We start from the raw sequence: 23619 nt of genomic DNA on the forward strand, positions 1-23619 counted from the left end.
AAAATTAAGTTAGAAAAATACTAGAGGAGATTACTTTTGGTTTTAGATTCTGAGCGAAGCGATGAATGTATTGATTTTACAATGATGTGTGTTTTTTTTTTATTTTTGTGTCTGTCATCACCTTTTAGGACAGTAAAAGTGCTTGGATTTTCTTCAATAGTAACTTTTCTGATAGGAAAGTGAATCTAGTTGGTACTTTGGGGGGTCAAAAGTAAAAATTTCTCAGTAGTTATCATACGCGACGTGAAAAACAAGAAAAATTTAGGAAAAAAGGGAATTTTTACGCAAAATCTATTTTGGATTTTGGTGTAACTCTAAAACAAATGACCGTATAGACGTACATGAAATTTTGACTGAACGTTTATATTAGCATTTTCTATACACCATAACATTTTCCAAATATTTTGACTTATTTTGAGCTGTTTACAGACATTTTCAGTTTCCATTTTTTTTAGTTTTTTTTTCTATAAATATCAGTAAAATTTCATCTGTTGGGTAAAAAAAGCTTGAAAATTTAATAGAAGGCATATTAATTTGATTTGCTTGTAGACATTTTTATTTGACAAAGGTAAACAAACTTATGAATAAGCTTGTATTACATTTTCAAATCTTAGGAGGTTATTGTTTCAAAGGCACATCAAAAAAATTAAAAATCCTTAGTCACAGTTTTTATTTATAAGCATTTAAAGTTCAAATATTGACAAAATACGGAAAAATCACGAAAATTAGCAAATTATTTTGAGTTGAGAATTCATAAAAAATTTTCTTTTTAAATCTAAGATTTGAAAATGTAATACAAGATTATCCATAAGTTTGTCTACCTCTATCAAAAAAAAAATGTCTACAAGAAAGTCAAATTAAATTTTTATGAGCGTTTGAAATTCATATTTTTACAACTTTTGATATTCACTCGATATCTCATGTAACGATTTTCTTATATTGTTGTAATTAAAAAACGTATGACTATAGATACTTGAAAATTTCACTTAATGTTTATATTAGCATTTTCTATACACGATCAAATTTTGAAAATAATTTGACTCTTTTTGAGCTGTTTACGAACATTGTAAGTTTTAAATTTTTTTAGTTTTTTTTTCTATAAATATCAATACAACTTTATTTGTTGGGTAAAAAAAGCGTGAAAATTTAATGCAAGGCTCCTGATATATTGTTACAACAACAGTTGAAAATATTAAAAATATATAGGCACAATTTATTTTTATAAGCATTTAAAGTTCAAATTTTGACAAAATTTATGAAATTTATGACTTAATAATTATTTTGTAGTTAAAAATGTATAAAATGTTCAACTTTTATAGCTAAGGATTGAAAATTTAAAACAAAGCTCCACGTAAATATAGGTTATTTATAAATTACTTTATTCACAATAATATTATCAAATATACTTGGTAATATCATAGGCTGACGGACCGTTTTCGCTCAGAATGGTTTTTCTTATACAATGATATTATATCATTGAATTCAAATTTAACACCATCCATTACAGTGACCCACTTGTAACCTACTGGCTACTGTACAGCAGTGCGACATTCACTTACCCATCTTTTTTTTTGACAATACATATTTTGAATTCTTTAGCACATATTTTTGTTGTATAAATACATACTTTGGCTATATAAATACATATAAATCCTAGCCCTATTTATTAGTATATTATAATTAGCATAAAATATAGCATAATATAATGTATTTATTATTTAGCCATGATAATTAGTTTATTATCCGTTGACGTGATGGGGGCAGTTCAGCCCGCGATAAGAAAGTATAGCTGATAACCGTAATCAAGAGTTCGAATTCTAACCTCAAATTATCTGTGAATATACCACACGGTTTAAGTATTGTTCTATGGTTTAAGATAAGATTATCTTAAACTGTGATATACCACCTTTTGCTACCATGGAATAGATATCAGATACTATTGTTATCATCACGGTTTATCTATTCGAGTGTTTAAAATTATATAATTAATATTATTTTATATTATTTTAATTAATTTGAATGTTAAAACTTATAAGTTAACTCGAAAGTGACTGTTGACAAAGTTTAAATAAAAAAAAAAGTAATTATACTCATTTAGCAATTACATTTTTTTTGTACTTATGTGATATTGTTCCGATTCTGGTATGTCACTATTTCAGTAGGTACCAAGCTATAATGAATCATAAAAGTAGTGTTTGAAATACAGTTTAATTTTTTTTAACGAATCCCTCCATTTTTGTCCTTACATTACACACTATTTAAAATGGAATCTACCGGGACAAATAATATTCCAGAAAATGCCGAAAGCAAAATCCAAACCGCTGAAAACGAAATCAAACCACAACAGCGATCGGCGGAAAAAGAAAAACTTGTTCTAGAACTAACAGATATGGGCTTTTCCAAATCACTAGTGCTACAAGTAATATATTTTAATATTGAGCATTTGTACTTAAATTCTTATTTTTAAATACCTATGTTTAAGATTGTAGATAATGCTGGTGATGTACCTAAAAACTTAATTGTTGAACAACTGTTGACTACAAGTTCAGAACCTAGTGTAAATATACCTGTGGTAGATGATGACGGGGATAAATTATGGGAAGATGTTACTGTTGCTAATAAAATGGTTATCGTTATAAACAGTGGCTTGAACATGAGCATTGGGAAAACTGCTTCTCAAGTAATTGAATATATTATAAATTATAATATAACCTACTACACACTATTTTTTTCACACCAAATTACATGTTTTAATATGCTGAATTCTAGAGCTTGAAAATTGTTTGGAAACTGTTCAAAAGTTACGGCATATCAAAGTTGCCGATATTACCGACTACAACTATATATGGCTTACACGCTCATTAGCCCCATGCATAGTGGTAATTTTGTGATGAATATAACGCATTATAAAAGTTTCATCCTTTCATAACGATACTTATTTTTTGCAACTTTTTTTCAAATTATTATTATTATTTAAATTTTAAATTGACAATTTGTTGTCAAATGTGAAAATATTATCTATGATTTGCCGTAACTTTTGAACAATAAGTTTCCACAAACTTTTTTAAACACTTGAATTCAGTATTCTAAAACATGTATTCTGGGGTGAAAAAAAAGGATTTCCGTAAAAGTAAACTTATACCTAAAAAATAATATACTTTAATGAAAAATCATTTTTTAAATTATGATTTTTGATTTTCTATATTTTAGGCTGCACATGCTGCATTGGGCTTGTATGAAGTGATGAAAGAACGTGCAGATCTAAGCTATGATTTAATTACATGGAATGAACAAGGGTAAGATTGAAACACTATTTATATTTTATAGGATCAGCAGATGGTTTACAAATTATCTTCTTTAGATACCTAAACACCTTAAACTCGTCTCCAAACGTAATTTTTTTCAAAATCCAATACAAATTATTAGGTAATATAAATACTAAAAAATGTTGTTTTGTAGTTTGTAGTTTATGTAACTTGTGTTAATTACCCCCCATGTGAAAGCTTCCCAATTTCATTATAAACAAAAACATAAAAGTTATTACATCAAATTACAAGAAAAAATGTTTCCTTACTATCATGCAAAATGTAACAAAATATTTTTGAATTGTCATAGTAACAATATAGGAGGAGCCTTGTGTTAAATGTTCAAGCTATTTTACCCAACAAATAAAGTTTTATTGACATTTATAGAAAAAAAAAACTAATAAAATTGGGAAATGGAAATATAAACAACCAGTGAAAATTTCATGTATCTACGGTTGTTATTTTTTTAGTTATACCAAAAACCAAAATTATTCATTTATTTCATGTTTTATCTTTAACTAACTGCAAGATCTCCCAATTTCACATTATTTTCCAAAAATGTATTTTATTGGTTAGGTCTTTCAGTTTTTAACTGGATAGTCAATTTATTAATGTTAATTACTAATACTATAAACTATCTTTTCAGAAGTCGAAAAATTGTTGTTGCAGCAAAGAACACTAATGAACTTATTAAAGTGTGTTCAGAAGGAAAAATACAAAAAATCCCATTTTTCTGTGTTCACGACGCAGGTCTGACTGAAGTGGAACCTAACTCATTCACTGCATTAGCTTTTTTTGGATCTGATCAAGAACTCAAGCCTGTAACCGGAAAACTTAGACTACTAAAATGAATAAAATATGTTTGTTTTGGAGAACATTTAATGCGTTTATTGGTTATATTTAATAACTTACAACTAACTCTTTTAGTTATACAACTATGAATGTGCTACATTAAAACACAGTATTGTATTCAGTTAAAAGTGAATAAAATTGAAAGTAATCTGCTGATATAATATAATATTATAGTTGTTTTAAAAAGTACAATATTAATTATTAATATTTAAAAACCAAAATAATTTACCTATAATCATTTAATCTAGGTAATTGGAAACTGTAAGGTTTCCTTCTTTTAAATGAATAATTTTATCATTATATGTTATCTAAACTTAAAGTATTATAAAATTATCTAAAGAAATAATTAACTTGACATTCCAAACAATCCAAATAATAGTAATATTTAACTTTATATATAATAGGTACATAACATTATATTATGTATATATATACAGTGTTGTAAAAAGCATTATAAATATCCAGTAAATGATGTTAAATTAATTGCCAACACCTTACACAATACACAATCTAACCAAAAAAATTACATTCCACGGTCAGCCTAAAGGGGTATTTATTCAGTTATAATAAAAAGTACAAATTGCGTTCACGCATAACCTGAGAATGAGTTAATTCCAATACATAGTAAAAACAGCATCAGATTTTTCTTGTTTTTAACATGTCAGTCTATTATAGGGGTTTAAAGAAAATATAAATAAATTAAAACCAAAATTTTTTTGGATTTGGTTTGAATAAATATGTTTAATTTGGATGATTATGATTGTAAAAGAATTTTGAAGCATTCGGATAACGGGTAGGACAAAAATCAGGATGTGTATCTAGTCCAGATCTGCCAAATGTCCTAATGCGTTCGGTATATGCATTCTGTACAGCGGTATCTGCTCCGGCACTTGTTATCACTTCTGTATTAATGGCTACACCTGCTGCACCCATGGCAACTTCCAAATTTTCTAAAAACATTATAGTAAAAATAAAATTAGTATAATTTCAAGTACAATGATTTCCAGACTGATCTACAAACAATCATGATAATCAAATTACAAAATGAACTATAATGGTGAATGACTTTTGACAGTTTTATTGATTGGGCATTTCAAACCCTATGTTTTCAAAAGCCGGATAATTAACACAAAGTGTGGTGACTGGCAAGTGACAGTTACGGATTTTATAGTATGTCGCATTGTTGCCACCGCGAGTTAGTTATTGTTAAGGGGATTCGATACAGAGATTTTCTGTTTTCGTCTAACACATGCGTGACATAGTATTTTATACCTGTTTTTTGCCAAACATACCAATCTAAATGAAGCAATAAGAATTCTAAAAACAAATTTGAATACAAATCAGTAGAAGGAAGCAATAGTTTCATGACTTGAGATTGGGAAAACTATGTCAATGTTCGCTACACTTTAAACGGGATGATTACATAATGCAGGTAATAATAAATATTTTAATAATTCAACTAGGTGCCTACAAAGTAAAATATATACAAATTAAGTTGTATAAATTATTATTTTAGATTTATCTTCAAAAAAACATTATTTAAAACAAAATGCTGTTCTATCATGTAACTTACTAGGACTCAAACAAATATTTACCCCCAATACTACTTTATTTTCAAAATCAGAAAGAGCAAAAAAGGAATGAAAATATTGTTAAACGTTGCTTAAATTTTGATGAGCAGATAGTTGAAGTGTCCAAGTAAGATTATGTACAAATAATGTTGTTTCTGAAGATAATTTATCTAATATTGAAGAAAGTATTACTAATAAAAGTAAGACAAATTATATTGGAATCCAGGTTACTAGTGATATTTTATTTTTCCACACTATTAAACAGTGATAAAATGTTGAATACATTCTTTTGGGTGCAATTACACAATTTATAAATTTGATCTAAACATATCCTGTCCAATACAAAAACTTGTAATTAGAAATTCTAATAATTAATAATACTATTATTAAAATGTAAGAGTATACAATTCTTTAGTAATTATGAAAATAGCTTTAATTTGAATATGGCTTATTGCTTTTTAGTAATTTAGTCTATTAGTTAGTTACATAGACCTATTGTATGATAGGTATGAATTATTATTATAATTGATCCCAAATCTAAAATATAACAAAAACAAAGAAAACTTATTTAATATAGTAAAAACTTATTAGTTATAGCAGGACAGTTTATGGAGTGTCACCGCAACGCCACAGTACACTCTGCACTGTTACCTCATTGAAGTTGTTGCACTAAAATCCCTCAGAGTGCGTATCTATGTTTAGCAATCGCCAATAGGTAAAAATATACGTTTATGTAAAGTTTATGAGTTTATTGTATTACGTAAAAGCCTACAAAGTGAGATACTTTTTAAAAGGTTAAATCTGATTAGTTTTACTTTTATAAATTCATTGCATAGCTATACTTGTATCATTGAATTAAGTTCATAAATAGGCGTATACTCTATGGATTTTTTTGCGAAAACAACACTGCATATCTCTATATGGTATCATGAAATTCAACACCAAGGCTCGTAAACAGTAACATTATAGAACATTTATGGGAGAAGATGCTCGAAAACAATCAGTTTTTGACGGTAGAGAGGATAAACTTAACTAGAATAGAGTATATATTTTTAATATATGTAATAAATCTACTTACTAGCTATTATTTGAGATAAAGACCCTTGTGGCTTAGAATTCGTCACTATCTTCCTGCGTTTGTTAGGCATACCAGATAAATATGCATCACTATAAGGTGGCTGAGTTCCTTGACGTCTTTGACGTTGTGAATCTCTAGCTATGACCGGTACCCATTCCTGTAAATTAGTTACCTCCCATAAATATTTATTTTTTTTGTACCAAAATATTTAATTTATAAACTCACTGAAGGAACATTGTGGTGCCAATCTTGAGATCCGATAACAACTTCGGGTAACGGTTCATTGATGTTTTCGGAAGAAGGCATAGAAGGATTGGAAGATTGTTCTCCATTAGTCTATGGAATAAAAATTATAAATTTACACTTTTCCCATTTTCAAATACACAATAAGTATCAATACTGACCGCTCTTAATAGTTGTGCTGTTTCATCAAATGGTACAATATAGTCAACTACAGATAAACTCATCATTTGGAAAGTGGTCATTCTTTCCCAGTATTGGTCAATATTCGCACGTAATTCATCCATTATTAAAAGGTGTAAATTTGTAGGAAGTGGCAAGTATTGCTAAAATTATTTTGAAAATGATTACTGACCATATTTTAAAATAAGAATATTAATAATTACCATTACTGCGGAAACACATAGCCGAAATATAGGGCGGCTGTTACAGCAATAAACTATCAATGATAAAAATCCTTCAGCAAACATGGACAATGTATGCACAATATTATTAATGGCTGCTGGTCGATCTGAAACATTTATACAACACATACAGTGACGTATAAAATAACAGCTACAAATTGTTTGAAGTAAGTTTATATTATTTTTTTTATCTTTATTTTATATTAAGAGGACGCTACATGGACATTTGTTGTCTCTGTCTTACAAGTGTGTAACATGGCAAATTATTACCAACACAGTTAGTTTAAAAATTAGAGTGAATTACCTCTTATAAAATTTAATGACAAGATTATTATCTAGGGCATCTTATAGGCTTTATATTATATTTTAAATTTTAAATACTCTTAACTCGCTTTAAAATTTAAATATAATAAAATGGTTCTCTAGATAATACTCTTACTTCAAAATATGTTAATAGGTAAGTTTGCTTCAATATTAATCATAACAGAGTTAAACAAATTATTCAGAACATACAATTTGCCATGTCACAAAATTCAAAGCTCATATGAGTGTAGCATCCTCTTATATTTATTTTTCATTTCTAACCACTCATAGGTGTCACAATTATCCATGACCACTATACCCTGATCCAAATACGAAGCCACCACGGCCGTCACAGGCAAAACCGGTTTTGCTACGTAAATCTGGTGTCTTTTTATTTGGAACAGGGTATAGATCGTATTAAGAGCTAGTAAATTGTCATAAGCACATTCTCCTGCTAATAAATATTGTTTGACGTGCAATCATTTTATCTTACACCGTGAATAAACCAATACAATTTTATTTACAAATGATATACTGTTGAGACTTTTTGGAGATATCATCATTTCAAATTCATATTGCTATAATTATTTACCTATATTTGTGAAATTAAATTAATTAAATTTTATTATTTTTATTATCTTTATTAACATTATTGAATATTTGCAATTAAGAGGATTCTACACCCGCTCTCCGTCGTACTAGTAGCAAATTTACGCTCAGCTTTGTTAGTTTAAACATAAGAGTGATAATGAAACTTAATGGTAAGAACATTTCCTGTGTTCGTATGTTGGTTTTTCATGATTATGCCGTTTATAAGTGAGTTATGAGAATTTTTAATTTACGCTATATTACACACGCATAACTTGCTAAAAAATTTAAGCAACACAAAAACACAGATAATGGTCTTACCATCAAGTTTCATAATAAATCAGTTCACTCTAATTTAAAATTAATGGAGTAAAACATGAATTACTGAGCGTACATTTTCTGTTACGCACTTGAAAGACGGAGACAACACATGCGAGAGTAGCGTCCTCTTTAGCCAACACGTGTGCGGGAGAATAGACAATGTAAGGATATTTTATGCCTATACTTAGTTATAATCTCTTTGAAAAACCCAGATTTATATTGATTATCGTAATGTAGTTAATTATATTTTGTATCATTCCTCATCCATTCTATTATATGGCTTTGAGCAGATCATACAAATTGTGTGTGGTTAGCTTTCAATATTAGATTGAATATTATATCATATTTTCTTGTGGGTTTTCTACAATGTTATAAATTTAAGCAAGTTCGGAATATGTTAAATATTACAATTTAAAATATCGTGAAATAAAAAGAAACTATATGAAAATGTAAATAATTTACTGTATCATTAAAGTTAACTTCACAAAATTGGAAGTGCAAAAGTCAAATTCAATATTTTAAAACAATTAGTCTGATGGATAGTTTTGTATAAAATAAAATGATGTTAACTTTGGTATAAGGATTTATTATATAATGTTTAAGAGTAAATGTTATAAAAATATTGACGCAATATTATTTTTAATGTTACATTAACACGTTGACTGCCATGCGACCGCTCTTATATGCGCCCAGTATATTTTTCAGTTTCATTCCAAATTTGTACATACTATTGTATTTGAAAAAGAATTTTTAAAATGTTTATTAAATCAAAAAAATTGTAAAGGTTCCCGCAGCTCTACAGTGCTTTTTTTTAGTTTATTATTGTAGTGCCATGGAAAAGTTAAATAATATAAAAACCCATATTAATTTACGGTCGCTGGCAGTCATGAGGTGTGGTAGTAATGATCAACGCTGGTCGGCGCAAAAGTATAAAATTTGAAAATTAAAATGACTGCTGGCAATCTCATGGCAGTCAACATGGTTAACTTGATTATTTATTCTTACATTTTTAAATCACTATGTTTGAGGAACATTAATAAGACGTCATAGCAATTATTGTGTGATGCAAACAAAAGAAAAAAATACCAATTTTCACATAATTGAGTTCAATAAAAACTATGGTACAAAAGCAAACAAAAATCTTACCTTCACCAAAGGAGATAACAATTCCACGTAGATTTTGAAGAATACATCGCCGGAAAGATGCATTCACATTAATATTTGTACGTGTTGGCACAGTACATTGCTAATGCATTCATAAATAAAAAATTGTTTTTAATTGCATCTTAAAATGAATTTAATAATTATTATTAATTAATATGCATTTTACTTACAAAAATGTTTATATATGGCACGATTTCTAAAAATACGCGATTTGCAGCATCCTCGATGTTTTGAGGGCTTGGTGGTCGATTAAGCATAACTCTATGCAATATGAAATTTACTAATTCTACAGAATGTGTAGAAACAGGATTAGTTCTAAGAGTTGAAGTTTGCGACATTAAATTCACACTGAACATGTCACGTAAGGTCCAGTTACGAGAAATCATTAAGAAAAAGTCTACCAATATAGATTGACCCTCTAAACTTCTAAAGTATGGTATTTCTCCAATAGGGGTTGTCAGCAATCCATTTGGTAGACGTGGAGTTGATTGAGAGGTGGATGTACTCATTGTATGATCAAAACCCTATTCAAAATAAAATGAAAATCAACATTAATAAACTCATAATCCAACATTTTAGTTAAAAACAAAAAAATCATTTTATCAAATGCAAAATAAAAATATTTCATTAGCATTGTTGTGTTATAAGTAAGGTTCAGAAGTTGTTGAATTTGCCTGTTTTTTTTTTGGGGGGATATTAAATGTATTAACGTTTTCTAAATAACTGTAAGAACAATAAATAAGAATAATCTTTTGAGATGTGGTGCTAGAGAATACTCTAGATTTGGCGGTAAATGAATAGAAAATTAGGAAAAAAAATATTAGAGGGAAGATCTCTATAGGCAAATATTAAAAACAATAAATTAATGGATTGGCCATCAACCGAGACAGAAGATTGCTTGGATTAGTTATATTTAGAGCGCGGATTTGTATGCACTTAAAAGTATTGAAATATGCCATATAATATGCAGTAAAAATCATGAAAATATGCAAAAAATATGGAGTCAAAATCATAAAAATATGTAAAAAATATGCAAAAATTTTTTATTTATTTAAAATTTACAATACAACTTATAATAATTAATTACTTAAATAGGTACTTCATAAAAAAAAATTAGGGAATTTTCAGAAAAACTTAATTTATTTTTAAAATTTTATTTATTATTTATTTATTTATTTATTTAATTCGTGAATTTTGTTAGAAAACGAACTCCTTATTTTTGGCATATTTACAATTTACGGACAACGACAATCGACGAAACTCAGTTGTATACTGGTATGTCGATAACTGACTGATACAGCAAAAGCAATTTAGATTATAGGTAGACACACATTTATTTTCGGCATATTAACGATTTACGGACAACGAAAAACGATGTAACCGAGTGCCAAGTGGTATGTCGATAACCGACTGACACAGCAAGAGCGATTAAGTTTACGTCGTAATCGATTATTTATCTTATAAAGGTTTAAATAAATATATATATACATTATTATTTAGTGACTATGAAATTTAGTTTTAATTTTTCTACTTGACAAAATATTATTTTATACATTTTTTTAAATTTTCGCTTCAATATGCAATAAATTTTGAATTTTGCAAAAATATGCAAAAATATGCAATAACCTTTAAATATGCAGAAATATGCAAAAAAAAATTTTCTCCATTAGCTTCATATTATGATGATTTGTGGAAATAACTGACAACAATCCAAAAATATTAAAAGGAAAAAAATATGCAATTGCATAGAAATCCGCGCTCTAGTTATATTATACTCTATTCCAAATAAGAGCGCACCAGGCGGCTGACAAAAACCGTTCAAATTCACGCATGAATATCACACTATAGACTGTTTCTGTCGCTGTAGCACGACACGGAGACCAATCAACCAGTCAGAGAATGATTCGACAACGCTGCGGGGTTTGTACGTTGTTCCGCTGCTCATTTGTATGCACCAAGGTGGTAAGGGCTCTCAATTGGAATATTAGTAAAAACAAATAGTAATGGATGAAGGATGTTACAAGATAAGAATGTTAAGGATGACAAAATATTAAAAGGAAGGCAAGTAGCAGAGAAGAGTGGAGAATTGCTGCTAACCATCTCAGAATTGTATACAGAAAAAATAAATGAATTGAGTCATTAGAATAAAATACTCTAGAACATATAAATGATTCAATCTTAAATGTTGTTTGGTTGCTAATAAAATGTACATAACATAACCATTGATTATAAATACTATAGATCGCTCACTGACCCGTATTTACAATGCCCGAAAAATTAATACGCGCCGCGTAAATATGGGCCAGTGAGCAATTCATAGGATTTATAATCAATGATATAACTAATTCTTAGGAGAAAGTCACGTTATAAATGTCTACTTACTAGTGCTGAACTACTTGCAGGTGGTAAATTTAAGTCTCTGGTTCTATCAAAATCTACTTCTCTTTCCAATGTATCAAAAACACTTTCCATTCCAACTCCTGAAATAAGTCAGACTTGTAAATAATAAATATAATAATAAAATAATATTTAATTAATTAATTTAAATTCAAATTGATCACTTTTTTATTTAAACACATTACTTTAGTATAAAATTATCATAAAACTATTAAACGCATAGATTGACCATACTTTTATGACATTGGGATAAATTTTAAATATAGAAAAATATGAATATTATATTACTATATATAAATATTTTTTTCATTCTAAAAATATGATATATTTTTATTAATCTATACTAAAAAAAGTACAATGAAAGTAAAATAAAAATATAAAAGAAAAATTACTTATTTGTCCAGCTAATGCATCAGTTAAACTAGTACCCTGTCCAGTAGCCTGAGCAATATTGTTTGCAGATGATGTAGTAGTGTTGTTACGCTGTCTTCCCCAAGTCAAAATTGGATGTATACCAGACATCATTGCATCAGTTTCTTGCACATAACGAGTTCTTGATCGACCTGGACGTCGACTAGTAAAAGATCTTACTTCATTAGGAGAAGTTGGAGAAGAAGTATCTGTAGTTGAGTTTCCACTAGTGGCAGAAGATGTGGATCTGTCAGTTCCTTGAGCAGAACGCCTAGCTAATACCATTGGTCTTAAATTTGATTCAAAATGGTGTGAACTGCATGGTAAAAATGGATCCATACGAGGGGTGGAATCCCAGCGTCCACGAGCTAAGCCTATAACCAAATGTATTACATTATGTATATCGGTGGCCTATTTACGGGGGGGATCAAGGGGTCAATCCACCCATAGGCTGTATAATATAATATTCAAAATTTTTTGAAGTCTTAACTTAAGGCCTCTAGCTTTAAAAGCGGGGCTACTAGATACAATCATGTCCTTTCCCCCCAAGACAAAAACCTTAACACGCCACTGATTAATTCACAGAGAGATTAAGGTGGGAAAAAATTCCAAGGACAAATATGTCTCCATATAGTTTTAAATGTTCCATATATAATTGTAGGTATAATGTTTAGTGTACATGTAATGATTAATGAATAAACAGTGATTGTATAAGCATACTCATCCCACTTTTAACCCTGAATAGTTAAAGGGGACGCTTTTTAACCGCCGTCATAAAAAGGGAGACCGAGTCTTCCTGCCACCACTTTAATCCTTTAACCCTTGTGTATATATTTATAATATAACAGATATTTATTATTCAATTAGGTAGTCCTTAGGTAAGTCCTTAATCAATATTAAAATAAACAATCAGTCTGAAATATTTCATAGGAGGTTCAAAAAAATGTTGGTAATAATTAATAACGGTTAGGTTGTTTTACATGTTTTGAACTAAATTACCCTAATTAATATAATTAAATTAAATGTACCTTGTGATGGAGGATTTGTTGTCGACGATGAATCAGTTGTCCTAGGGGTTACACGTGGAGTTCGAGTAGAAGTAGTAGGTATACTATTCCAATCCAAAGATTGTTCAGACATGAAAGGACGTCGCACTCCACTAGAAATTACATCAATCATCTGATCCATCCAGTCAATAGGCATTGATGGATCAGCAATAGTGGCAGATAGTGGTTCTAAAAAAATATATTATTATTATTTTGATTTTTAAAATACCATATTCTATACGAACGAGAAACAGCAGCAGGTAAGCCTGTTGCTGCAGGGGCAGTTGGGTTGATAAATGCAGCTTCTACAGAATCTATGCGAATGGACCCTGGCGCAAGATCAAACATAAGTTCTACTCCTTGAGGAGTCTCAGGCGGGAACTCTGTAGATGTATTATTACTTTCAGTATTTGGATCGACTGACATGTTTGTGTTTGTATTTGTTTCAGTAGCTGAAGTAGACACCACATTAGGAGTTACATTTCCCCCTCCATCTGGATTCAAAACAAAAGGTATAATACTTGGCTTATCGTCAGAAAGAATTAAAATGAAATGTAACTTACAATCAAGTCTAAAAGCTCGTACACTTGGTATAGATTGACTTGTGGTGGTTGTTTGGGTAGAAGTAGGTTGTTGAGTAGACGGAGGTGCAGCTGTAGTGGTAGTTGTAACTGAATGAGCAGCGTGCAAAATAGTACCTTGTAGCAAACAAGGACGAGATTGGAAAGCACGTGGTGGTGGTCTATTAAATGCAACTCTTAAATCACTAATTGCATGATAAACATGTGATATAAAATGCATCACTTCAGACACACCATTGAAAACAGTTTGTGCTCTAAGTGAACCATGTTCACCCTATAATTTACGCAAGATTCATATTTATTAAATAAAATAATATAAGAGGAAATTTATCAGTTTTAATGTTAAAATAAATAAAATATTAAATGTATAATACTACAAAAACTTTAATTATCATACTTCTATAGTATCAAATTGCGGATCATCACCAATAAACTGGCAATACATAGCATAAAATGGCCGAAGTCTTTCATTTAATTTATTCAATTCTTCAATTAGTTCCCTTATACGTCGTCTGTCAGTTAAGGCAGCTGTAGATCTACTTTCTGAAGTTTGACGATCATTCCTTATTATTTGTAATTAAAAATTAATATTAATTTCTTTAACTATATAACAAATAAGCACATTATTATTGGTCAAACCTTAAATTTTGTTCAGATGATGTAGAAGATGGTAATGTTCCAGTAGCCTGTTCAGTTGAAGATTGGTTAGTTGGTTGGTTAGTTGATCCTCCAACTGGAACATTTGAAACTTCACTTTCAGCAGCTAAAAAAGAGTATTATTAAGATAACATAACTATCTAACTCTGTAAAAATATTTTAACTATTAAGTACATATTTTACTAATTCAAACAATACAACAAAAAAACCACATATTTCAACCTCAGTTAAACTACTCTCAATAATAACTCACCAGATCACTGTGAATTTATACAAAGAAAACAGCAATAAAATAAGACTCACAAAAATACATAATGAATAAATTCTAACAACCAATTGCATTAACTTATTTGATGAAACAAAAAAAATACATAAAATATGTTGTTTGTATTTAAATGCTTAAAAACTGAGTAATTTTAAGTTGTAACCAAAATAAATTTAAAAATTCTGTGAAGAGCTTACATGTTTCAGTTACATTTGAATGAAGTGGAAATAGATTATTTGCTTGCATGTGATTATGAACTTGACGCATTAATCCTGGAGGCATTCTCATGTGATGTGTAGCATCAATAGTAACAACAACAGTGTTTGGGAATGTTTCATCGACTTCATAGCTCCTATTAAAATAATAAATCACTATAGTCAATAAATAAAAATACAAGATATATGTAATCATATTTTAAAATAAATAATTTTTAATCATACACATTCACTGAATCTGGGTCTGTTTGTGATTGTGGTGCAGATGATTCTGAAGCAGACGATTCTGGTGCTCCTACGCCTTCTGGTGGTACACTTGGGGTAGTAGCTTCTGACTGTTGTGACCCTTCTGGCAATTGTTCTGCATTAGAAGCAGAGGATTGTTGTCGATTGGCTCGAATGAGTCCTGGATTTTCAAGTCTATTTAATATTTCATTGCCTCTGCGTATCATATCCAAAGCCAATGATACTCTATTGCCAGTCCCATGATTTCTAGTACTTATAAGACGTGGCAATTCTAAAATAAATTATACAAATAACTCATAAAATAAGTACATAATTAATTTTTAATAGAACACCAGTTTATACAATAAAGCATGTAATATAATAAAATAATATTTGACTTTTGTGGGACGGAGTGGCCAAGCGGATTAAGGCAAGTCATGGTACTAGAGAGAAGTGCCACCATCCCCCACCCGGGCATAGCAGATACCTATAGGTGCCCACTAAAAAATATGCCAAAACCAAAACACACGTATCCAGCGAGACGGTAGTGGAACAAAGCTAAGTAAAAAAAAAATAGTGGAATAGGCTATTAACTAATGTATAATAACAGGAGCTAGAGTTTTACCATTGAAAAACCGTCCTAATTTATGTCAATCCTTTGTCAACCTCTACAAGGCAAATGGTTATTTGTAACGTATATTAAGTTGTATAAGGTATCAAACGATCAAAAATATTGTGCAGATGGAAACAGAGGAACTCCTTAGCAGATTGGTTCGATAGTTTATAAGTTATAAGCAAAAATGTTCAAGTACTTTTAAAATTGATTTTGCATATGGAACGAAAATATCGTAAATGTCCCCCGACCCACAGCTTATCAATCCCCACTACTATCATTGCACGGCGATTAGCGATTGCGACGGCGCAGTCTCTCGGATGCCGGTCACGAGCAACCATTTTGTGTATTTCTGATGACTCAACGACTGTAGTTGTTTAGTGAATTTGTCATCCAGCGCGATGGTATTATATTATTATGCTGATAACTTGGAACAATTTTGTTAATAAAATTAACAATCTGGTGATTAATTCATTACATACGTAACAATTAAGGTCGATGGCAAATCATATGCTCTTAATTTTGTGATTTGCCATCATGGTCCATCTATGACTCAAGTCTCAAGCCCATTACACATCAATTATTAAACATAATAATAAAATATGGGTTAGATGTAACAATATGTCTATAAGTATGGAACGCTGGCCTCGTGGTGGAAAAGATGTTTACTTTATAGTTTTCGAAAAAAAGATAAAACAACAGGAGGCCAACGATGCATGCTATATGGATTATTATTATTATTATACAGTCAAATAAATTCGCGACTTATTTCATAAAAAAATAGCCGATATCACACCAAAAACACTTCGTTAAAACTCCGTGTAAAAAAAAGCTAAGTTAAAAAAAAAAATTTAGTAATGATTAAAATATCTTTAAAAGAGATGATTAATATGGGAACTAAGTAAAATGTTGTTTTATAATATTACAAATACCTATGATGACAAATAGGATCAATTGTAATCAGCTTAGCGGTCCATTCAGAACCATCGCTGCCATCAAAATCTCTCTCCATCTGTCTCTCTGATAAGCTGTTTCTAATGTAGCGTTCGGGTCTAACATAACTATATCTAAATACTTAGTCAACATATTATTTATACTTTATTAATTACAAAAAATACTATAGTGGTTACTGAATTGTATTTATTACAATATATACAATATGTTGACTAAATATTTAACATTAAAATTGATCCAATTTGTCATCATAGGTATATGTAATATTATAAAATGGCATTTTACTTAGTTTCCATATTATATCATGTCTTTTAAAGATTTAATCATTACTAAATTTATTTATTTTTTACACCGAGTTTTAACAAAGTGTTTTTAGTGTGATTTCAACTTACAGTACCCTCCCCCACAGTAAAAACCACCCAATGGCCTAAGTTGCCGCGGGTTAATTAATAATAAAAAAAAATAAATTTGACTTTAAGAAAATCTATAATGAAAAATCATCTATAAATAAAATATTATAAATGGATATAAATAATTTTTAATTTTCTACCTATATTAGTTCTTGGTTCTTAAACTAAACATTGGGTGTCTTATAAAAATCCTGAGACACCCTACACACTATATTATGTATGAACTTTTATATATATATATTATTTTAAATAATTTTGCAGCACATCTAAGGCCAGTTCACGGCACACCGATTGAGAACCACTGACCTAAATGAAATTATATATTAGAATTTTAACATGTAGCCATATAGGTATTACAGAACTTTGTAAATTACTAATTTTGGTAGTTGGTTATTGATGATAAGTTTTTATTAATTTTTAACTTGACCTAATTCAATACTATTTTGTAATATTATTAATAATTATTTAATGAGGTATTAAATAATTTTATTAAATAATTTATCGTAATGTACACTATAAAATAAAAATTTTAAAAATGTTAGCATTAAATATATCTTTGTAGTTTATTGACTTTTGTTCGACGAATTAGTTTTCTCTTGTGTAATTATAAAAGTTGCTTATTCAGTATAACTTTAATTTAATAAAAAGGGTTAGGTAAGGTAATTATTTTAAGATAAGATGGCACTGTATCCTATGCTCCGGCTGGTGAGAGAAATCTACTTAGCTGTGACCAAAACTCGTCCCATCTCACACATTCCCACCGCTATATCAAGCCGGATGCTAGCCATCTTCGCCGAGAGTAGGGTAATTTACAACGGCTAGTAGGTAATAGAGTAGGAGAAATTTAAGCAAGAAACTGCGGAGTTCATCCATTTGGATGTGAGAAGGAGTTGCATTCTCTTACCAGCTGGAATATGTTAAGATATTTATTATTTAATTTTAAGATGACGCTGAATCCATTTTTATGCTGTATTAGAAACTGTCTAACAATCTTACAACAACATAGCAAAGTCAGTTAAAACCAATTATATGTTGCTATTTTTAATTTTAGTCTCTATAATATCAATATTATCTAACTTAAAGGTAAGAACTTTTTCTGTTTATATTTTGGGTATTTCAATTTTTAGTAATTTAAGAATAAGGGCCCAGACTTAAATCTCCTTAAACTATCAAAAAAACAACGTCATACATATTTTAATATTTAAAAATATTAAAAGTTCTTAGATTTAAAATTATGACAAAAAAAAAAAAAATTAAAAATGGAATTGATTATCTTTTTAATCTTACTTGCTAATAAATTGTGAGAATTGCATTACCCAAGTCTTACAGAATTTTTTGAGAATATTTTAAATTTTCAAATTGTTCACTAAAAACTTGTAAAATATGTACATAAATAACATGAGATACAAAAACTCTAAAACAGCAAAATAAAACTTTTACTTATGAAGTATTTGTTACCAAAATTAACTGAATTATGAGTGAACTTTAAGTGCATTATTCTAAAGCATTCTATTATTCAAAATAATGTTAGATAATATATGACGAAACATTTTTAAGGAAAAATTAATATAGATACAAGTATTTCTACAACATACATATAAATATGTACATTACCTCCAGCATGCATCAACTCCGAAGGAATACCAATGGCACCAAATAAAACAGTAGGATCGTGTGTATGCCATCCTCTAAATCCAGGTCCTACGTTTTGCCCTGAACGACTAGTAGTATTAGTTGTTGTAGATGATGATGATCCAGATGTAGTTGTTGACAAACGAGGAACTTTCTGCACAAGATGCATAACTTTTCCATCAATACCTATTGGAAAAATATTTTGTTATAATATATTATCTAAATATTGTTTGATATTTGGAATAGGGGAAAATTTAATTATGTGTAAGTAATATTAATTTAAGGTAGATTAGTTATATTAAGAGGAAGTCAGCTAAATAACAATTGTTCTGCTGCTAAAACAATTTATTATAAATGGAACACAAGTAAGATAAATTACTTTAGATACTTCCGAAGTTAAATGCTTGTAAACGACTGTTAATTCAGTTTTAATATAAATCCAGCATAGTTAAAATGGTTTAGTTAATTCACATAACAGTACAAGATTTATTTAAACAATTACAACTGAATCAAGAAGGCAAGGAATAATTGAGGTAAATTGATTTGACAAATGTGCATGTAAACTAGTTTAGTGGAAGCATATTAAATAAATATAGTTTTAGTTAAGCATGTATGTGTATTGTGCAGCTTAATTTTGATTGATTCAATATGAATCAAACTAATTTAAGCTAATGACGCATGTAATCATGGTTCTAAGGTAAAGTTACCTATAAATGTTCATTTAATTTACGGTTTTAATATGTCTAAAAATAAAAAATGTTAAGAACGCTTAATTATTTTGTTATACATTACATAAATTAACAATTAATAATAATTCTATTCATTCATTCTTTATCATGGTCTCCATTAATTTTATGATTGCAATAGGTAACACATATTTTTTGAAATTATGAAAAACAAACAATTGAAGATTGGGCCAGCCTTATAGTGAATTTATAAAGACTAAAATATGAGCGCTTGACTTACTAAAGTAATTGGAGCATACTTCATATTTTAAATACCAAATAAATTAAAATATATACATTTTGTTTCAAGTTAAAATTCCGCAACTCATTTTTTTTAAAGCAGGTTTTATATTCAATATATTTCTTAATTTTAACTTAACTATTAATTAATTTAGACGGATACAATACTAAAAAAATAAATAAAGGCTTTGGATACCTCCATGGTTTAATCTATTCTATACTTTCATTGGAAACTCAATAAATCCATAATGTATTTAAATGTATTTAATTATTTTATACTATACTAGCAGACATAGCAATGCGTTGCTATTCCAATTTCTTAGGTTTTTATGATTATGGAAACAGTATATTATTAGGTAGAAAATATACCTGCAGTAGATCACAGACCCCATGTGGTGCTTACGTAAGTGTATAAATTAACTCTTAAGTATCAAAAAATGAAAAACTTGGTTGACCGAAACCGTGGTTCGAACTTGATACATTCTGTACTAAAATACATAGGCTTTTCGCATTAATAATAATTATTTTTATTTAAATTAAATTAAACCAATAACAACCATTTATAAACATTCTGAGGCGTTATCTGAGACCTATTAAATTTAAAAATCAATTTAATAACACAACTTATTACACCTATAATATTCAGTATTTAATAATCATACAAGATAACAAAATCTATGATCAAAAATAGATAAATATCTTACCAATATCAGCAAGTTTGGTTTCATTGCTCAAGACACGGCCACAAAATATCAATCGTTGTTGGACAACTGCAACGTTCACTTGTGCCGCGATGTGCTCTTTGAGTTCCAGTATAGTGAACTAGTAATAATAATAAATATATACAATAGAATATCTAACAAGCAACAAAAACAACAATTTATGGGGTAACAACATAGTGACTTACAGTGTCCGGAACTCGAAATTTGTGATTCTGTGAATCCAACGTCTTTATTGTCAGATCAATCATTTTGGCGTTCGCGGTCGTTCTGCTCCCGGTGGTCCTGGAATGCGCAAAAAAGTTTTGACAAAAACGTTGACGAATCGACGATATTGGAAATTAATAAAATAAACCCATAGAAGCATAGACTGCAGTTAGTAATTTGTTATAAGGCGCACGGCGTAATCACCTAGATAGTAATAATATGCTCCGACGGTGTTTAATCAATACGATGATAATGTGCCTGCACAATGAAATAGGCTAGCGAACAGAGCTCGCGATTATTTTGTATCGGCTGTACGGCGGACGATGGTTCTGCTTTACTACCTTTGTTTGATCATCGTTCTGCGGACGTTTAGCGACACTTACGACTTGAAGACGCCGAACATTCGAGAAACGAATTCATACGGACTCAGCAGAAACTCATCGAAAAAAGGCGAAACGGTACAGACCGTGGTAGAGACGGAGTGAGAGTGTGGGCCAATGGGCCATAGAGTGTGGGTTGTGTGGCACTGTGGTAATCTAGTAAGTGGGGGAGAGAAAATAAAAAAGAGAATACGCAATGACGAAATATCCGTGATAATCCATGGAATAACAACGAACGGCGCCATCGAAGGGAAACACTGTTGCCAACGATTGAGGAAATGGACTTTGGCGGAATGAGACGCCGCGCCATTGGTACATAATATTTAGAACACACACACATATATATAATATATCCGTTTTCTATATGATTATTCAATTTGAAGCCAATATTATATATTTTTGTATAATATTAGATTATGAGGATTATTGATTACTGTGAGTCATACTGTGTGACTGAAAGACCTACAACTCACTGTGAGATCCAATTTTATTGTATCAATAAAATGTTATTGACCGTTTATAGCACAGATAAGTGGAATTAATATTACTGTTGATTATTATATATATAGTATAAATCATGGCTAAATATATATTTTTATATATTTAGCCATGGTATAAATCACGGCTATGGATAATCTTTAATCATGATATGAACAATAAATGATTGTAATCAATAGTCATCAATCATCATTGATAATTGATATTAAAATAATATTTTATTTATATTATATGTCTTAGATCATATACAATGGATGGAGCTACTTTAATAATTTGCCGTGTCCAACATAACCCCCCATTTATTAGTTATTTTACAGTAATTGTTGGCTAAACGCATGCGTAATAACTCGTTGTACCTTGAAATTAAATGGGTGTTGGGGGGGGGGGGGGGGTTATGTTGGACACAGCTCGGTATACGAGAAACACACACATAGCTCCATCCATTGTATATGATCTAAGGTCTAATATTAGTATTAAACTTCTAGTTATTCAGACTTATTCTCAACGTCATGCTACATTGTATATAAACATTAAACATCTGAAAACCCTAGATAACGACATCAGTCATCAACTACAAAGTAGATAAAAATCGCTACAACTTTTTCTCTCTTGTAGTCTCGTTTAAATGTTAGTTAATAGTTTTATCACTCACATTGTAAAACTAGTTAGGACGTTAGGTTCATCTGGAAATGAGAAGTAGGAAAGTTGTATCCATACATTAAATATCAATTACCTATATGTCATGTGTATTACTAATATGGTATATTATTAATTATTTTCAATTGCGGAAAAAAAAGTCCCGATAAAAATTAATGAAAATATATCAAAAGTGAAGTATAAAAATGTTAAAATTGTATTGAAAAATATATTAAAGTTACATAAAAAATCATATAATATCATAAAAAATAATAATTACTTACTTAAATTTAATACAAGTCTAAAATAATAAAATGTTATACAATAGTCAATAATAAATACAATTTATTATAGTACCTATATAATTATTAAATATAAATTATAATAATAATGGTATACAAATGTAATATTATAATTAGGTACATCGTACACCTCTTTCTTATGTTATGACTTACGGCTTTTAAAAAGGCCTGTTAAGGTATACATATAACCTATTATTATACCAAAAAATGTTTGTTCTTATGTAATGTCGCTAATCATAGTTTAAATTATATGTATTAAGTATCTTTAGTATATTAGTCTACTATATTTGAAAAACCATCCAGAATGAATATTCCTATTATAACAAACTAAATTTTTTTAAATTTACATCTGCTAATTACCTTTCAATTTATGAAGTATAATTTATAATATAAAACTTTTTATATTTATCTATACAATTTGATAAATACCATATTATCATTACACTAAAACTAAATAGTAAATTACTAAATTATAGCAAAAGCCAAAAATATTATCTTCATTAAGGAATTTGAAAATTAAATATATAGGTATGTAAGCTCCCTTCTATTTTTTATGATATTATATGATTTTTTTATGTAACTTTAATGTACCTATTTTTCAATACAATTTTAACATATTTATACTTAAATTTTGATATATTTTCATTCATTTTTTTTCGCGACTTTTTTCCTAGTGTGAG

General features: G+C 29.2%; 2 protein-coding genes across 3 annotated transcripts; one reads left to right on the plus strand and one right to left on the minus strand.

The window, feature by feature from the left end:
- The first annotated feature begins 1951 nt into the window (after window positions 1-1951).
- On the plus strand, window positions 1952-4182 carry LOC132939861 (probable peptidyl-tRNA hydrolase 2). Of its 2 annotated transcripts, XM_061007265.1 has the most exons (5): window positions 1952-2158; window positions 2295-2419; window positions 2483-2680; window positions 3211-3296; window positions 3952-4182. In XM_061007265.1, exons 2-5 carry the CDS (start codon window positions 2390-2392, stop codon window positions 4154-4156), a joined length of 519 nt encoding a protein of 172 aa, XP_060863248.1. In that variant the 5' UTR covers window positions 1952-2158; window positions 2295-2389; the 3' UTR covers window positions 4157-4182. The 2 variants fall into 2 exon arrangements, with proteins under 2 accessions (XP_060863248.1, XP_060863247.1); XM_061007264.1 differs by having other exon boundaries at window positions 1952-2419.
- On the minus strand, window positions 4167-21627 carry LOC132939860 (large proline-rich protein bag6-B). The gene is made up of 20 exons (XM_061007263.1): window positions 21328-21627; window positions 21105-21201; window positions 20902-21019; window positions 19215-19418; window positions 15624-15915; window positions 15381-15535; window positions 14901-15024; window positions 14659-14824; window positions 14244-14535; window positions 13926-14174; window positions 13663-13869; window positions 12616-13008; window positions 12209-12306; window positions 9997-10350; window positions 9809-9908; window positions 7433-7557; window positions 7211-7372; window positions 7032-7142; window positions 6807-6963; window positions 4167-5107 (listed from the first exon to the last, which is right to left on the minus strand). Exons 2-20 carry the CDS (start codon window positions 21165-21167, stop codon window positions 4899-4901), a joined length of 3579 nt encoding a protein of 1192 aa, XP_060863246.1. The 5' UTR covers window positions 21168-21201; window positions 21328-21627; the 3' UTR covers window positions 4167-4898.
- Between the last annotated feature and the right edge of the window lie 1992 nt (window positions 21628-23619).

This window comes from Metopolophium dirhodum, chromosome 2, assembly GCF_019925205.1.
Source record: "Metopolophium dirhodum isolate CAU chromosome 2, ASM1992520v1, whole genome shotgun sequence".
NCBI classification, from domain to species: domain Eukaryota; kingdom Metazoa; phylum Arthropoda; class Insecta; order Hemiptera; family Aphididae; genus Metopolophium; species Metopolophium dirhodum.

Coding starts and splice junctions, on each gene's coding strand:
- LOC132939861 (XM_061007264.1), top strand. CDS start 2,264: ATGGAATCTACCGGGACAAATAATATTCCAGAAAATGCCGAAAGCAAA. Junction 2,420..2,482: donor CCAAATCACTAGTGCTACAA/GTAATATATTTT, acceptor CCTATGTTTAAG/ATTGTAGATAATGCTGGTGA. Junction 2,681..3,210: donor TTGGGAAAACTGCTTCTCAA/GTAATTGAATAT, acceptor TCTATATTTTAG/GCTGCACATGCTGCATTGGG.
- LOC132939860 (XM_061007263.1), bottom strand. CDS start 21,167: ATGATTGATCTGACAATAAAGACGTTGGATTCACAGAATCACAAATTT. Junction 15,916..19,214: donor GGAGTTGATGCATGCTGGAG/GTAATGTACATA, acceptor AATTTATTTTAG/AATTGCCACGTCTTATAAGT. Junction 15,025..15,380: donor TTCAAATGTAACTGAAACAT/GTAAGCTCTTCA, acceptor ACTCTTTTTTAG/CTGCTGAAAGTGAAGTTTCA.